This window comes from Oenanthe melanoleuca, chromosome 5, assembly GCF_029582105.1.
Source record: "Oenanthe melanoleuca isolate GR-GAL-2019-014 chromosome 5, OMel1.0, whole genome shotgun sequence".
Taxonomy (NCBI): Eukaryota; Metazoa; Chordata; class Aves; order Passeriformes; family Muscicapidae; genus Oenanthe; species Oenanthe melanoleuca.
The window spans coordinates 54076960-54094483 of NC_079339.1; the positions used below are offsets into that span (position 1 = coordinate 54076960).

General features: G+C 41.1%; 1 protein-coding gene across 2 annotated transcripts in view; it reads left to right on the forward strand.

Annotated features, from left to right (window-relative positions):
* ESR2 (estrogen receptor 2) overlaps positions 1–16601 on the forward strand; it is a 34004-nt gene extending 17403 nt beyond the window's left edge. For both annotated transcript variants that reach the window (XM_056493500.1, XM_056493501.1), the window contains exons 5-9: positions 1423–1722; positions 7003–7141; positions 9733–9866; positions 12051–12225; positions 14188–16601. In XM_056493500.1, the coding sequence (XP_056349475.1) occupies positions 1423–1722; positions 7003–7141; positions 9733–9866; positions 12051–12225; positions 14188–14377 (938 nt within the window). In that variant the 3' untranslated portion in view covers positions 14378–16601. The remainder of the gene's footprint in view (positions 1–1422; positions 1723–7002; positions 7142–9732; positions 9867–12050; positions 12226–14187) is intronic.
* Positions 16602–17524: the final 923 nt, after the last annotated feature.

Here is a 17524-nt window from a genome sequence, read left to right on the forward strand (position 1 = left end):
GTTGTTCCTGACTGGTCTTTTCATTCACCCCTCCCACAACCTGATCCAAATGCTGTTTGGCAGCTGCTGAAGATGTGACAGGACTATGACCTGAGCAGCCACCTCCACCTGAGGTTTCCCTGCCACATGATCCTGAGTATGCATTCACCCAGCATCTTATTCAGCAAGACAAAACCTTGTCAACAGTATCTGTAATTAACTTTTTGTGTCCCCACTGCCCTTATTTTTATTTGGGTTTATGATTGGATCTCTTTGTTAGCTGAAGTAGAACTATAGCTGAGTATTTTATGAATATTATGATTTTGGAGAAGCTTTTAGATCCAGCTAAATTTGAGGCCCAGCTGTGCTTGTTCCTGAGACATTTAACCTGTAACATGGCCTAGACTTTCAAGTCTTCTATTCCCCAATTTACATATAAAACAAAATTTATAATCAGCTATCTTTATTTACCTTTAAAGATCTGATTTATGCATTTTCGATGTCAATAGGAGTTTTCCATTGGACTGGACTTTTAAACTGAGGTTCAAAACCAAATATTTTTAAACTCTGTTTTTCTTTAGTAGAATAATCAAAACCCTTCAGCTGAAGTCAGTGGGGACAAAGTGCTGAACATCCTAGAAACCTAATGTTCCATATTAGAACATCCAATATTAAAGGGGTGCTCTCCCCAGATATTTGAGTTTAAGGGAGTGTCCTGGTTTGGAGGACAGGTGTCTGCTAAGAAAGGTGGGAGCCTCACTTTGAAATGGAGAATGTAAACCCCCTCCCTCCAAATTATGATAATTTTCAAATTAAGGGGCTCTCAGGCAAAGATATGGGAATTATGAATAACAGTTCTTTACTTGGAAAATTAAAACAGAAATACAGTATTACAAAGAACAAACCCAAAACGCTGACAGTCAGAATCCAACCTGACACCCGTCAGTCAGTCAGGATGTTGGCAGAAGTCTCATTAAATGGTGGCTGCATTTGTCCTGGAGTGACAGATGTTGTTCTGTAGAAGGTGCAGCTTTCCTCCAAAGGTCCAGTTTTCCACTGGAATCCAGTGGAAAAAAGGTTGCCCTGATGTTCCAAATCTCAAGTTTTTTATCTGGGTAGGAAAGGCTTGGCTCCTCCCCTGGCTGGAGCATGATGTAATTTTATCAGTCATGCACAGGGACTCAATGGCCCAGCAGCAGATGATATCTTCCTGGAGGGAGGATGGGCTGTGGAAAAGATAAAGATGATTGCCCCACCTGGTTTTTAACAGATGGCCCATTAGCGGAGAATATCTCCCACGGAGATAAGGAATCATTGTCCCACCTGGTTTCAACAGATGGTGATAGAATACATACTTTTGGTCACATCCTGTATTGCAACCTAAGACAGGGAGGAAAATCCTGTGGGCAAAGCCCTCCAATTGAACCACGTGCCTCTCACCAGGCTCGAGAAGAGAGCGCTGCGGGTACCGGATCCTGCGCAGCCACCGCGGAGCCGAGGAGCGGGTGCACTGCCTGGGCAGAGCCAAGAAATGCAGCGAGGCGGCCACGCGGGTGAAGGAGATCCTGCTGAGCGCGGCCAGCCCCGAGCAGTTCGTGCTGACCCTGCTGGAAGCCGAGCCGCCCCACGTGCTGGTCAGCCGGCCCAGCAAGCCCTTCACCGAGGCCTCCATGATGATGTCCCTGACCAAGCTGGCCGACAAAGAGCTGGTGCACATGATCGGCTGGGCCAAGAAAATTCCAGGTGAGACATTCAGATTTGTTTTTAATTTGTTCAGTCAATGGTTTACCGTCAATGTGTCCTCCTCTGCAGCACCGTGTGAAAGTCAAGCTTTCTATCCTAAGTGGAGAGTTTATTGCTCTCAGTAATTAACCTGAATGTTTTTTGATTTAGATACAATATAAACCATTGCTTGCTGTCTGTTCTTACTCTAATACTTGTTCATTTTGTTACAAGGCAGAGGTGGTGTTGTATGTAGTTTCTTCCTGTACTGGTCTGAAAGCAAAACCAATGATATACTCCAAGTCAGAAATACAATTTAATAGGAAAAAAGAGAAAAATAAAATATATGTAATAGTACAAAAGAAAAACCACTGACAGAGTCTGAATACAACCTGACAGCCCGCTAGGTAGGGTGGTGGTAGCAGTCTGGATGAAGTGGTCTTCTCGAAGCAATGATCCTGTAGAAATCCTGGCAGTTTTGTCCTCTGGAAATCAGTGGGTAAGGGCTGCTTTGGTGTTCCAAATCTCAGTTTTTATCTAGGTAGGAAAGGCTTGGCTCCTCGCCCTGGGTGGAGCATCTCACAATGGGATGATGTAATTTTATCAGTCATACAGTGGGACTCAGTGGCCCATTAAGGATGGGTCATGGGAAAGACAAAGAACATTGCCCCACCTGGTTTTTAACAGATGGCCCATTAGCAGATAATATGTCCCACAGAGATGAGAATCACTGCTTTACCTGGTTTCCACAGATGGTGATAGAATACATACTTCTGGGCACATCTTTACATTGTAACCTAGGACACTTCCTCATCTGTACATACCTGATTAAGCTGATTTAGTAGGTTCATTTAACACCTTTTTTTTTCCTTGGGTCCTGATAGAAGGTTTCTAGTAGTTGGTTGTTGGAAAATCCCAGCTCTACAGAGATGGGACAACTGAGAGGCGTTTTAAAAGATGTTATTCCATTATCAGTCTCATTGAAGGGCGAAACATAAGGGATGTAAAACTCTACACCATTCTATCAGAAGCCAACTTATTTCCTGGTTACAGTATCATATAAATGTTTTCCAGCCTATTAGCCTTTGCCACACAATGGTGCTAATACATATAACACAAATCACCTATTATTTTATCCCAAGTGGTCTTGCCAAAATGCATCTTTCACGGCTCTAATTCTCTAAAATGTTTGTTCTCTTTGCAGGGGCATCGTTTGAAACTTGTTTCTAGTTCCATGCCTTTCTTAACAATGTCTTATCTATTCCATGGCCTTTCTAATTCAGTAGACCTTATCTCAGAGTTTGCATACAGATGTACAGGAGTGTGTGAACTTTTAATCAGGCTTTGAGAATCCTTTACAAATCCATTTCTCTGAGTGGTGATAATTGAAGGGTGTCCAAGTCCTGAGTGTCTGCAATAATTTCTTTTGACAGAGATGCTACAGAAAAACATCAGTGGAGCTCAGGATTGATTTCAGATTTATCATGTGCACTCCTTCAAACAAGAATCAGAAAGGGTTCTTTTTGGTTGTTGGAAACACCCAGAACACGCACTGCAGTACAGCTGCCTGGAATGTCTCAAATATGTCCATGGCATCATGGCAATAAACCATTTCTCACAAACCAGAATCAGTGAGCATTTGCAGTTCCTTCTGCATGAAGTACATGACTAAAACAGGCAGAATAACAACTAAAAGTGAGCTGAAAGCATGGAATAACTGGTGGACTCAGAGCAGTATGGGGCTTCATCCTGAGTTTCAGATAAAGTGCTCTGCTGGGAGCCAGCACTCCATGGATCCTCTCCTGAATTTTGTGCTGAAGGATTCAGAGATTGCTGGTGTGTGCCCTGCTCTTGTGTGCTCTGTAAATAGCTGCTGCTGCTGGAGAACACACATGGAAAACATGACTGGAGCCCTTCCCTCCAGAAACACAGCGTGTGCACAGTGCAGGAAGCAAACTTGGAGGAGAACATTTCATTTAATCCTTAAATCAGGAATTTAGCGACCAGGGAAGCGCATCCTATTTCATGTCTAGTGGAGTGGCTGATGTGCTTCCAGCTCCAGCTGCTGAACACATCTCCCAGGGGCAGAGCAGTCTCAGACTTGGTGTTGGAGGGTCCAGGTGTGATGGTTTTGGGGTGTGCAGATTCCAGGCCAGCTGCTGAGCTGCTGGGGAGGAGATGTTTGCACCCCAGAGCATCTCCAACCACGCTGCACATCTGCAAATGGTGATAGTTGTGCTCCTAATGTGGGATGTTTTAGAGCCCAAATCCTTTAGACTTATTTTTGTGGCTTAAGAAACTCTGAAAATAGCTGTGAAGTAAGTAACCATAAGGGTTTAAATGATATCTATTGTTATAATTTCTTGTCCATAAAAATGTGATTAAAAGGTGCCATTTCAGAGGACTCCACTTAGTTATGTTTATCTGGTAGGAAGGGAAATGTGAAGGATATTAGTCTTAGAAAATTACTTAATTTTAACCAATATTTCAGTGGGAAAAAAAAACCCAACCCAACCTTTTCCGTTTTCTGATTATATTAAATTCTATTTTTTAACTGAGACTTTTTTTTTTTTTTGTTAAACAAACCCACAAACCCAAACCCTCAGCCAGTTAAGATTAATTATTTTTTACAAGATCAGCTTCTAAACCAACCTCGATTTTGGCATCAGTCACTTTTAGTTTATTTCCAACATGTATCAGAAATAAAAACTTTTTCTTGGCAGTAAGATTACTGTATGAAGAAAACTCCTTGAAGCAATCAAACCCCTTCAAAACAGCTCCTGGGAATGCTGACACTTTATCATCTCTGGGGTTTTTTCTGATCACTCCTGTTACAGACAACAGAAATAAACAGCATTTTAGAGGAGTGTCAAAAATAGGTGTAATGTTTAATATGCACCCAATTATAAGTGACAGTGCCATATTACATAGCAGTGAGACCATTAACTTCAATGTGGATTCATTTTTTTTGTTTTTCATTAAAAAGCTGTGATGACTAAAGCACAGGACATGGAATTTTATTTTTCAAAACTCTTGCCTGAAGGTAATCATGCCCATCCCTACCTGGTTCCTGGAGGTAATGTCTTAGGAAAAAATAGAGAGTTTTTGACTAATGGCCCAGTGAGTAGTAATTTTACTTTCTGAAAAGCTGAATATTTGCTTTTGTTTACCCGGGTTAGAAGCCCATTTTCATCTCTGACTTATTATTGGATATTTTAACACTCACTGGAGGTGAAAAAAAAATTATTTTTCCTTATTGTATTCACAGTAACTTTTTGCATAAATAGGAAAAACACATGTTTGTATTTTGTGGGTTTTCATATTTAATATTTAATGACAGTCTTTTGTTATGAATTTTATTCAGTGGCTGTATTTTTGTTCTGGACTTTCTAATGGAGTATATTTTTTTGTTGCTTAGTAAAATAGAAGCTGACATCTGAATTTTTTTCCTTCTGAACTCCAAGTATTTTAATTCTCAGTTGTCAGGCAGCAGAACACAGCTTCTATAATTGCCTCTTGCTTTGTTGACCTAGTCTAAAAGAGTTTAACATGGTTCCTTGCTGAACCTGTATTGCAAATCCATAAGGTGTTGTCACAATATCGAAATTTGGAGTCATTATGCAGCCTAGTGTGCTGCTGACCTTTTTCTAGTTTTCACACATCCAACACAAGGTTTTTTTCCTTGTCTGCTGAAGCAATTTATAATTACATGATAAGGAATAGAGCCCACAATCCAAAGGATGTGTAATACAGTCAGAGAAAAATTATTAGTTTAATGTCATCTGGAGGAAATGAAATGGGGCTCCTGACACTGCAGTGAGAGCTGTGGTGGTGGTTTGCTGTCCTGGACCTTTGGAACATGAGATTGTCATGAAAAAGAGAAGTGGAGTCCTTCTGACAGCTGTGCTCAATGGCCATAGCTGCTGCTGCTGATAATGTGAGTTTAGCAGATGACATCCATGATAAATCTGCATTTCAAGAACCTGCAGACTGAGCCCTGGGACTTGGTCTGACATCACACTCAACAGAGAGAGTTTCTAAACCTGATAATTCCTTGTTTATGCTAGAGAAATCAGTACATGCCAGTGTAAATGTTTATTTAAATATACTCTGAAATGTCTTTGGGCTGTTGTTTCTCAGGAAACTGACACTGTCAGGTTTTGTACTATTTCACACTTCCCTGAATATTTTCCTAAAAGCAGTTTTAAATGATGAGTGTGTGGCAGATAATCTGTTGTTGGCTGTGCATTCTGTAGTAAATTCTGTGACAGTGGAATCCAGGAGGGAAGGTGCCACTCCCAGGCTCCTGTTTACCCTTACAAAATCAAAGGCAAGGCTGTACCAGATTTGAAAAGCAGCAATGATAAAAGTGAGCATTGCCCAGTTCATGTGTCACTGACTGTCTCCAGCTGAGTAGTGTAATAAGATTAAAAATACATGAAGCATTTGTATAAATGACTGCCAGAGAGATTCTTTGGCAGCCCAAATGTCCTGTGTGTGTTTTAAGACCTCAGACAACTGGGAAGAACTTCAGGAAACTGGCCAGGCTGTATGGATGTGTCACCATGCAGTGTCAGAGATGCCAGCTCATCTGAAAATGGGGCACCTTTGCCAAGGGCCTGAGCTAAAGAAGCTCAGCTTTGAAAACAGTGGCCTGACCCTGTTTTTGATCACTGAGCAGCTCTTTATTGTATCTGTATTTTCCTCCTTGATTGAGCAGTCTGTTTTCCCACTCATGTTTTAATAACTTACACTTTTGGTCTTTTGGTTTGGAGTGTGTAAGTTTTATTTCTCCTTTTTGTTTTGTTTTGATTTTTTTTCCCTCCAGAGGAAGAGAAAAGTTGGGTTGTGACTGTCTGGCTGTGCTGCAGTGTTATCTGAGTGTTATCTTGCTATAAGTTCTGGAGAGAAATAAATCATAGAATCAGAACCATGGAATGAGTTGTGTTGGAAGGGACCTTAAACATTGCCTCTTTCCAACCCTGTGCCATATTTCTTCTGACTTCTCTTTTAGGATGAGAACATAAAGCAGGTTACTCTGCATTCATTTGAGTTTCATCAGCTGTATGGGACTAATTGCACTAAAACACCATTCTGCTTTATTCCAAATATCTTGTGGAAGATGATAACAGAAATATTTCTGTTCCAATTTGAAATGGCAGCCTGGCACTTTGGATGTCAGTGCTCCCTTATCTTCACAACCCATAGTTCTTCCTGTTTTTTTTTGTTTCTCACATATTCATTTTTCTTTATCAAAACTGAGCATTTAACAAGTTGATTTCTTTTATGCTATCACTTTAGGCTTCATTGATCTCAGCCTCTATGACCAAGTAAGACTCTTGGAGAGCTGCTGGATGGAAGTTCTAATGATTGGTTTGATGTGGAGATCAATCGACCATCCTGGCAAACTGATTTTTGCACCAGACCTTGTATTAGACAGGTAAGAGGAATACATTCCTTGGGAATGTATTTGCATTTTCTATTTGCATGTCTGAATTGTAGGAGGAAGAGGATTAAACATGGCAGATGTTGTTAATATTTCATCTAACAATTTAATTTACTTGTGCTTGTAACAATAATGTCCTAAGGTTCCACATCCAAGGGGCTTAAGGAATGCTAAGCTTTAAAATTATTGTTGAACTTGCAAATTCCTGGACTCCTGTAGCACTGAGTGTGAAGTTTCTCTGCATTTTTTCCACATCTTTTGGTGGTTTTGTTCCCTTTGTTCCAGGCCTCTAGATGCTGAAACTGTCAATACAGCAACACAAGGCACCACATTGTCCATTTGTCCCTACATCCCTCATTAGACAGAAGATACAGTGTCAGGCAATATTTTAATTATTTTAAATAGGCTACCTGCCTGTTTTTGTTCCTGCCACTACAGCAGACTTCATAGTTAGCTATAATAGTGAACATTGGAGCACTAGCTGAGAGGGATTTAAAGACCCCTAGCTTGCTGTTGGATACTAAGAATATTTTTTCAATAGTACAGCAGACTGTTTTCAAGTTTAAAGATTCTTTTTCCATAGCGTAGTGTACCAGGAAGGAATAATATGGATTAGTAAGGATGTTTTTCTACAGAGCCTTAGAAGGATTTGACCTGAGCTTCACATTTGTAAAAAGTCAGGGAAGCAATCTACTCTCTTGGGTAGTCTTAAAATGTCTTTTAGCCTTTTCAAACTGGAAAAATTCAGATTTGCACCAGTTTTGTGTTTTGCAATCAATAATTATTGTCATAAATACAGACAGGCAAAATTGGCTAATAAGAAAAAATTTAATTTATAGAACCGAGGAAATAAATATTATTTGCTCATATGAAATTCAATACAAGGACATGCTGCACTGTTCAGTGCAATGATCAGAAATTGATGAAAATGAACAATACATTTAATTGCTCAGGAGTTAATATGTGCTGAATTGAGTAAGAATATTTGAAGCATTTCTTCATTTCCTCAGGACATGGCAGAGTGGGAGCTTTCAAGTGTCTGGGCATGCTGTAATTTTATTCAGGACATCCTTGTATGACCCTGGTCTATAAAGTGATTGTTTTTATCTTAGTTGAACTTAGAATCATAGAATGGTTTGGGTTGGAAGGGACCTTAAAGATCATCTCATTCCACCCCCCCAGCCATGGGCAGGGACACCTTCCACTGTCCCAGGTTGCTCAGAGCCCCATCCAGCCTGGCTTTGAGCACTCCCAGGGATGGGGCAGCCACAGCTGCTCTGGGCAACCTGTGCCAGGGCCCCATCACCCTCACAGCAAAGAATTTCATCCTAATCTTTAATCTAAACCTACTCCATTTCCATTTGAATCCATTCCCTCTTGTCCTGTCCCTCCATCCCCGTGCCCAAATCCCCTCTCCAGCTCTCTTGGAGCCATTTCAGGCACGGGAAGGGACTCTCAGGTCTCCCTGGAGCCTTCATTTCATTCATTATCTTTGCAGACAATATTTCTCTGGAACCCTTGTCCTTGTTTTGAATCTGGCAGCTGCCTGTCCTTCTCTAAAGCTTAATATTCTTCTTTGCTATGAGGAACACAGGAAACTGGGCAATAAAATATAATTTTTGCAGGCAGAACCTGCTGCCCCTAGGTGGTGTTACCTGCATGTTCCTGCCTCCAGCCTGAAGGCTCAGCACCTTTCTCTTGGGATCCAGTTAATTTTTTATTCTCTTGCACTGCTGTGTTTAAATCTGTCTCATCTTAAACACATTACAGAGAAAAAAAATCTCCTGTTGCAAAGAGTATTAGAAGCTCCCTATGAATGCTGCTGTTGTAGAACTTAATCACTTTTTTAGTCCAGTATGTATGAAACAAAACTAACAAATAAACTTGAACAGCAACTTCACTTGTTTGAAATTTGCCACTGCTGAATTTTAAACAAATAGGAATGACTCTTGGGGTGTTTTTCAGATCTGAAAATAGGAACACATCTCATATCCAAGATGGAGAAAGTTGAATTTTATAAACACCTACAAATATAAAAATAGCGAAACCACAAAACCACCAAAACCCCAAATGCCTTTCAATACCCACACAGAAAAAATGTGCCAGGAGATAGGAACAAGAGTTGTTTTATTCTTTAAAAATGTCTTGTTATTCCAAGCAGCTTATTTCAGGGAATCTTTCTTTTTTACCAAGTCCTGAGGCCTCCATTAGGTACAAACATTATGTTATTGGTTGTGGATAACTCCTTGTGAAACAAATATGGAAAATTATTCAAGGTGGTACTGTGCCCTGCACTGCAGGATTTGAAGCTGATTATCCAGAATTATACAGGCTGAGAGGATACAGAAATGTGATCACTCTTATGGTCAATCCTGTTTGCACTTCAGTGAGAAAATGAGTTTCTTAAAAATGCTGACCTTTCATACCAGTGTAATTTTCAATTTAGATTCCATGGTAGAGCCTTTTATATTCTCCCAAAGATGAGCTAAGGCAGGCCTTTTGCAGCCTCCTTCATGCCTTGATTTTTATTTGAGTCAGTTCCTTAATTCTACTTTTTTGGTAACATGTGGATGGTGTTTCCATAGGGATGAGGGGAAATGTGTAGAGGGGATTCTGGAGATCTTTGATATGCTCCTGGCCATGACCTCGAGGTTCCGAGAGCTGAAACTGCAGCACAAGGAGTATCTGTGTGTCAAGGCAATGATCCTCCTCAATTCCAGTGAGTATCTGCTTGGCTCTAACTCTCACCAAACTGCACCTTTTGGTTTGAGGGTGGCTGGGAAATCAGCCTCAAAAAAACCCCCAAATATCAAATGATAAAAAACTGTTGGACGAGGATAATGGGAAAGGGCTTGTCTCTGATAGATTGTAAAGATTTTTACTCAGGAAACTTCTAAGCTGTGTCATTTGCTGTATTCTGGGGCTATGTCCCAAGAACTGCATGAAAGACCCCAAGTTCTGATAGCTTCTCACAAGCTCATGGCTCAGGCTGGATCTGTCCTTTTGAATGGGAAATTTCGCTCCTATTACTGGATCCCAGTTGTGTGCAAAGTTGCTGTACAGCCCTACAAACCTGTCCTTAATTCTAGTAATTCTAGTAATACTAGTAATACTAGTTACTCAACTGAGTGATGATTAATGGGGCTTAAATTGTTCCTATTTAATGGAATGTGTTGACTAGAAATGGCTGGAAGTGATCAACAGCTCTGCAAGATGAGTTTCAGGACAGGAGCTTTGTTTTTCTGCCTCTCACACAAGGTGAGTGTTTGCTAGTTCAGGGTAGCCTGCAGTAAAAATTATATTTTTCTCCAGAATATTTTGTAGTCATTATTGAAAAAAAAATCCCACAACAAAATAGCAGTTGAACTATTTACATCAACTGCTTTCAGCAAGAAGCTGCTGCATAATTCTTAGTCCAGTACTGAAGGGGAACAGTCCAGCTGCAATCCCACTTGTCTGCCCACTTGTTTGGGTTGGAGTGTTGCTCTGCTGGAGGGTAGGAAGGATCTGCAGAAGGATCTGGAAAGGCTGGATTGATGGGTCAAGACCAGCAGCATGAGGTTCAACAGGACCAAGTGCTGGGTCCTGCACTTTGGCCACAAAAACCTCCTGCAGTGACACAGGCTGGGGGATTGGGGCTGGAAAGCCATGATGATGATGATGAGAGGAAATGAGATTTCATGATGATGATGAGAGGGACTGGTCTCAAGCTGCACCAGGAGTTTAGATTTAGTTTTAGATTGGATATTAGGAACAATTTCTTCACCAAAAGGGTGGTCAGGCATTGGAAGAGGTTGCCAGGCAAGTGGTGGAGTCACCACCCCTGGAGGGATTTAAAAGATGTGAAGATGTTGGGAATATGGTTTAGTGATGGCCTTGGTAGTGCTGGGTCAAAGGTTGGACTTGATGATCTTAAAAGGTTTTCCAACCTAGATGATTCTGTGAATATCACTATTTCAACAGAAATAAAAGCTGTTCTTCCTTTTCCTAAAATATCCACAACAACAACAAAAACCCAGCCAAAAAACCCAACCAAAATCCACATTCATCAGCCATATTTTCTTCAAAGTTCAAGTCTCAAAAGATCTGTCATTTCTTTTCTTCTACTCTCCTTTCTTGATAAAATTAATATTTTTCTCCTAATTTTCAAGGTGTTCTTGAGCTCCATCCTTTCATAGATATCTCTGGAGGGACTATTGAGTTTTTTTTCTTTTCCTGGTCCCAGGCCTCTTCTGTTGGTGTTAGGTTTTGGGGGGGTTTTTTTGTTTGTTTGTTGTTTGTGGTGTTTTGTGGATTTTTGGTGTTTTGTTTTTTTTTGGTTTTTTTTTTTTTTTTTTTTGGTGGTTTTTCTTTCTTTGGGGTTTTATATTTATTTTTTTCTTGTTTTGTTTTTGTTTTTGTTGGTTTTCAAGGTTTCTCACTGCAGACATGTGCTGTATTGTGACACCTTTAGTGATCTGTAAGGAGACCCAGCTGGGTCGCTCTGAGCAGTGTCACTGACATATTATTCTCCCTCCCTACTACACACTCAGGGAAAAGGAACTTCTTTTTTTAACAAGAAGAGATTAGAACAAACATAATATTATAGTTTATAATAGTTAAAAAACAAGGTACAGAGAAAAAAAACCCTGGAGAATGGAGAGCACATCACATCCTGACTGAAGGGTCTGTGTGCAACATGTTTTGGGAGGATTTGGGAGAATTGCTCACTTTGCAAATGATGTGGCCATCAAATTCAAGCTTGATGTGGCATATGGAGCATCATTTGTACACTCTTGAGGGGCAGATCAGGAAATGGATCTTCTCTAATTGTGTTGAAATATTACATATTAAAAAAATCTATAGTTGTACCATTGTGTTCTTCCTCATTAGCATCAAATATTTCTTCCTCTTCTCTGGTCAGGCATGTTCCCCTTGTCAGCAGAGGAGCCTGAAAGCAACAGGAAGCTGCACCACCTGCTGAACGTGGTCACAGAGGCTTTGGTGTGGGTTATTGCCAAGAGTGGGATCCCCTCACAGCAGCAGACAACTCGCCTGGCCAACTTGCTGATGCTCCTCTCTCACATCAGGCACGCCAGGTACAGTTTACAGAGTGTGTGTCACACTTGTGTCACACTTGTGTTGTGTTAGTGTTTGTTTGTTACAGCAAAAAGGGGTGGCTGAAACTCCAGATCACTCCTGAGGGAATCCTGGTGCTGCTCTTCACCTCTGTCGCTGTGAGCTTTCCTTCCTAGCACAACAAAACAGGCAGCAAACTCAAGTGCTTGCTGGCACTTGATGTGATGATATTAAAATGCTGTCTTAACCTTATTCTATTAAATTATTCATCATGTGTCTGCCTGAAGTGTTTAACAATAACACAAATTGAGATTTTCAGAAAAATATCTCACCCAGCCATCAAAACCCTTACATTAAATGGAAACCTGTTCCAAAACTGATCTTCAGTGTGGGCTTTGGTAGAGCAAAGTGGATTTTGGGTGCCATATGTTTCTCAGACCAAATTTGTTGCCTTTTATGTGGAGCCACAGAGTTTTTACCAAATGACTCATGCTACAGCAATGTCAGGCTCCTGCTTGTTCTCTGGGAAGTGGCTCCACAAGGACTTCCTTGAGGGGTCCATCTGTGCTTGTGGTCCAGCAGACTGAGATGCAGATCCTACAAAGAGAGGTTTTAATTTTCAGTCTGTTTGTCATTTTAAATCATTACCCAGAGGTCATCTATTGACTAGGCTGTCTCATGGCTTGCCTTGGACTGTGTGTCCAGGGGAGATGTCCTGGGATGGACACACAAAGCTGGGATGGACACATGGGCTGGAGCACACCAAGGGAGCAGGGCACATCTACAGGGACACTGAAAAGGGAATGGCCACCTTTGCAATGAGCTTCCTGGGAGAGCAAAGGGCAGTGTCAGGGACCTGATGGTGCTGAAACACAGCTTTTAACAGCCAGTTTGTGGACTGGGAAAGAGTTTGAGAGCTGGCCTTGCAAAAGCTCCAGCACCAGCCAGAGCTGAACCTGCCCCTGGCTCTGATCTCTGCCATCACCTGGATTGTGCTCTGTGATGTGACTCCACATCACAGCCTTGTAGAAGCTGTTCTGACATTCTGTGAACAAACGCCACAAATCTTTGTGAAATTTTTATATTTACTCATTAAGACAAGATTTTCTGTGCTGTGTCTCCCTCAGCCCAAATCTGGAGGCTGCTTGTTGTGTCTTTGGGTTGCTTGGTGCTGGTCAGTCAATTAAATTTTGTTCTGGAAATAATTAAGAGATGGGTGTGGGAGGGGGGCTGCAATTTCTCCTTGCCCATTAACATATTCATAACTCCTGAACTGCAGGAGAACCTCCTTTATCTGGAAGCACTTCCCCCTCCCAGCCCAGCTGAGTGCTGGCTGTTTGCTGCTGGTTCCACTGGCATAGATCTGGTGTTGAGCAGCACCCTTAGATCTGAACCCCAAACCCCTGGAGTATAAATATGTGTGACTGCAATGACAACAGCCATTTAAAATCCAAACCAAGATACAGTGTCATTGTATCATACTGCATAGCAGAAATATTACTTTTAAAGTCTGTAGCCACCTGCAAGATCCTCTCACTGGAATGCAGGGAGTAAACAAAGTGCTTGAAATTAGCTGGGTAATTAGGTCTTCCTACTCAGCCAGGTAGGAGAGGTAGGTAGTCATTACTAAACTGCATGTAGTAAATCCCCTTTTGCATCAAGCTTCAGTATGGAGCCTCCCACCTTTACAGCATCCAAGAGGTTTTTCCCTTAATTTCAATTGGGTGGGTGCATCTGAATTATTTCCTGAAAGAGTTTGTATGATGCAAAACTAAACTTGCTTCTCTAAATAGGAGAACATTCAGCCTGAAAGTATTGGGATGTTGTTACTGTTAGTAGTGGTAAGTGATCTCAGGGATCTCAGCAGCTAAATCCTCTTAAATCCAAATTTAAAAAGGGGCTCTCTTGAAACCATGAGTGTGTTTTTATTCTCTGCACTGTTGGAACCAGAGTACTGAGTTGTTTTCTGTTCTCCTGCACAGTAACAAGGGAATGGAGCATCTCCTGAGCATGAAGTGTAAAAACGTGGTGCCAGTGTATGACCTGCTGCTGGAGATGCTGAATGCTCACACCCTCCGGGGGCAAAGGAAGCCCCTGGCCACACACCCTGAGTTTGGCCCTCTGGAGCAAATGGAGCCTGGAGACAGCCTGAGGAAGGGGGCACCCCAGTAACTGTGTCAAGACCTGGAAATGTGAGGCTTTTTCAGAGCTATGGGAGCAAACAGAGCTGCTGTGATGGGGCTGCAGAAGTGTGACCCAGTGTGACTCTCATCCCTCCTGGATTTGCACATCGGGAGAGGCTGTGGGTTGCTCACCTCTGCCTGTGACTCTGACATTGCAACAGCTGCACTGCTCTAGTGCCTTTTCTGAGACTCTGCAAAAGCACCTTATGAAATCAAGCCTCAGAACAGCACTGTGGGATTGGGGATTGCTGCCTCTCCTTCTCAGAGGCAGAACTGAGAGGGAGAGGTAAAGGGCAGGTTTGAGATGGCAGAAGAATCTTGGAGGGAACAGGTTGATCTGTGTCTCCCAGAGCAAGACTTTTAAGCACTGACTGAACAAAGTCCTCTTTCATCACAGGATGGTATGAAATGTAGAACAGCATCATTTGGGACAGATGTTTACCTGTGTGTGCTGGTCCCTGGGGAATGCCTGCTCTGCAGCTGATCTAGATAAAGTGCCGAGATACAGACAGTGTGAAGGAGCTTATTCTCAAATATGCAGTGGCCTTCATTTGAAGGTCATTTGGAATAGCTTCTGGGGTCAGCTCAGAGCCTCTGCAGAAAGTTTAAATTGATCCTGTGAGCCTGTTCTTCTTAACACTTACATTATTATCTGCTTATAATTCTTCAGTGCTTTAAGCAATGACCAAATCGTCTGAATATTTCAGTCAATACTGACCTTTGAAATGTGTTTTGTCTGTGAGATTATCATGTTGTTTTATATATTTATTAATGATGTTAAATCTATTCTAATAATTAGGTACAAGAAGTTGCTCTGTGAATATTAACTGTTTGTATTTGTATATGATCTGCTGATCAGGCCTTGTGAAACCAGCTAGAAAAAAAAAAAAATCTTCCCACCCCTTTGCCTGGCGTGTGGAATTACATCCTGCCCACCCAAAACCTCTTGCAGGGGGTGAGGCACTGGATGGAAACATGGATGGGGATCTGTTTTTGTCTGCTGCCCTGAGGTTTGCTGCTTGCTTGTTCTCAGCATGCATGGCACCTTGTGCTGTGGTCTTCATATCTTTATAGGAGCCCTCAAAGAGCGAGGATGGGGATAATGGTCAATGTGAAGATAATGTGAAGATGGGGATAATGTAAAGCACTACTGTGCTTTGCAAGTGTGATGATTTGTGTGAATTACACTGAAGATGTAGTGGTTGAAACTTTCTTTTTGTGCTGATTTCTGCATGTGTTTAAGCTGCACTGAGTAAAAAAAAAAAAAAAAAAAAAGTGATTAAATGGCCTGGCTGATGACCTCAGAGATCAGCAGGGTGGCATCATTCATTCTGGTAACTATCTCTCTACTAGGAACCATTTAAATATAGCACATGCATGTTCTGGGCATTATGGTGAAATGAATTGGGATCACACCAAAAGTCTATTTTGAGCCAATAAGTCTTTTGCATTAGGGATTTTGATCAGTATGCCATTTGCATATTTTGAATATCAGTCAAACCATTAATCTTGGTGGTTTTGTAAAGCCAAGGACAGTATTTTTTATAGGAGGTTTTCAGTGAGTTACACATCTATTGTCTGTTTTGATCTTGTATGATACCAGATGCTGCTGCTGATCTAAATTTTTACTCTCTGCCTTTTTATTGTTTTTAAGAAACTGTAATATAGCAGTGTCCTTTTAAAGATGTGTAATATTTCCAATGAAAAAAGGGAACAAATGTGAGTATAGTCTGGAATTATTGGTACTTTCATTTTGAGAGATGTTTTGCTGTGAAACAAACCTGTCTCAGTATTTCTTAGGCTTGATTGTGTTCTGGCCTCATTGCCTGTTGTGTTGCTCTTCCTCTGATTTTCCTTATCCTGTGTAATTTTTTGGTTTAATACAGTTTTTCCAAGAAATGTTTAAGTGATTTGTTTGTTTGTTTTGCTTCAAAAGTGTTGAATTTATGTACAATCTTGAAACAAACCTTTTGAAGAGAAAATGGGAAAGACTGGGTATAAATCATGAAATTACCTTCTAAATGGAAATTTACTGTGGATTGACTCTGTAAAAGGGATATGCTGCAGTTTTGTGCTATGTGGTGGTGTTAATATATGTTGCTATTAGTACTGTGCAATAGGAAAATGATGTGATTTTAACCTACTTTTTGTCTTGTTGAACATAATTTTATTAAAAGTTGCTAATGGTGTTTTAAAATGGGTGAAAGTCAAGAGCTGTGGAGTCTGCATTAATGTAGCTGTGTTCATGTTGGGATGAGATGCTCATCCCCACCAGCACAGGGAGGTGTGTGGCAGTGGCTGGAGGAGGGTGCTGGGTCTCCTGGCAGAGATGTTGGGTTTGTTCTGGGTCTGGGCCCCCAGACTGACTCAGATGCTGCATTCCTGGTGTGGGCATCCCTGTCCCTGCCAGCCCTGAGCTGTCACACTGTGACTTCTCCAGTCTCAATGTGGGTGAGAGGAATCCTCAGGAGCTGCAGGGGCTCTGAGGAGGGGCTGGTTTATTATTTTCCTTCCCTGCTTGGCTGGAACTCAGCTTGCTGCTGCTTGGAGAAATCATGCTGCAGTTCTGGCACCTTCACAGAGGTGAGCAAACCTGGCTCAGGCAAGAGGGACAATTGTTATGAGTTTAAAAAAAAAAAAAAAACAACCAAAAAAAACAAACCAAAAAAAAAAAACAAACAAAAAAACCCCAAAAATTAAAAAAAAAAAAACAACAGCAACAAAAAAAAAAAAAAAACCAAAACCAAAAAACAAAAACAAAAAACAAAACAAACAAACAAAAAACCCAACAACAACAAAAACAAAAAAAAACCCCAAAAAACCAAAAAAAACAAAAAACAAACAAACAAAAAAAAAACCAGAAAGAAAACAGGAAGGAAGGGGAGACCAAATTTTTTAACAGCATGCATAAGGAAAACATACTGAGCTTCCCCTCTCAAGTCTGGAAGAAGAAGGTAAAACAACCTTGGGTGTTTTTCTTTTTTTTCTCTTTTTTTGAAGAAATGTGTTTTCAGACAGGTAAAATGCTTTGTCTCCAGGAATGTGAGACCTTTTCCACACCTCTGTCTTCCTTCAAATTATCCATTTTTAGCACTCTCAGGTTACCAGTCAGAGAGAAGAGTGTGGGGGAAAGATA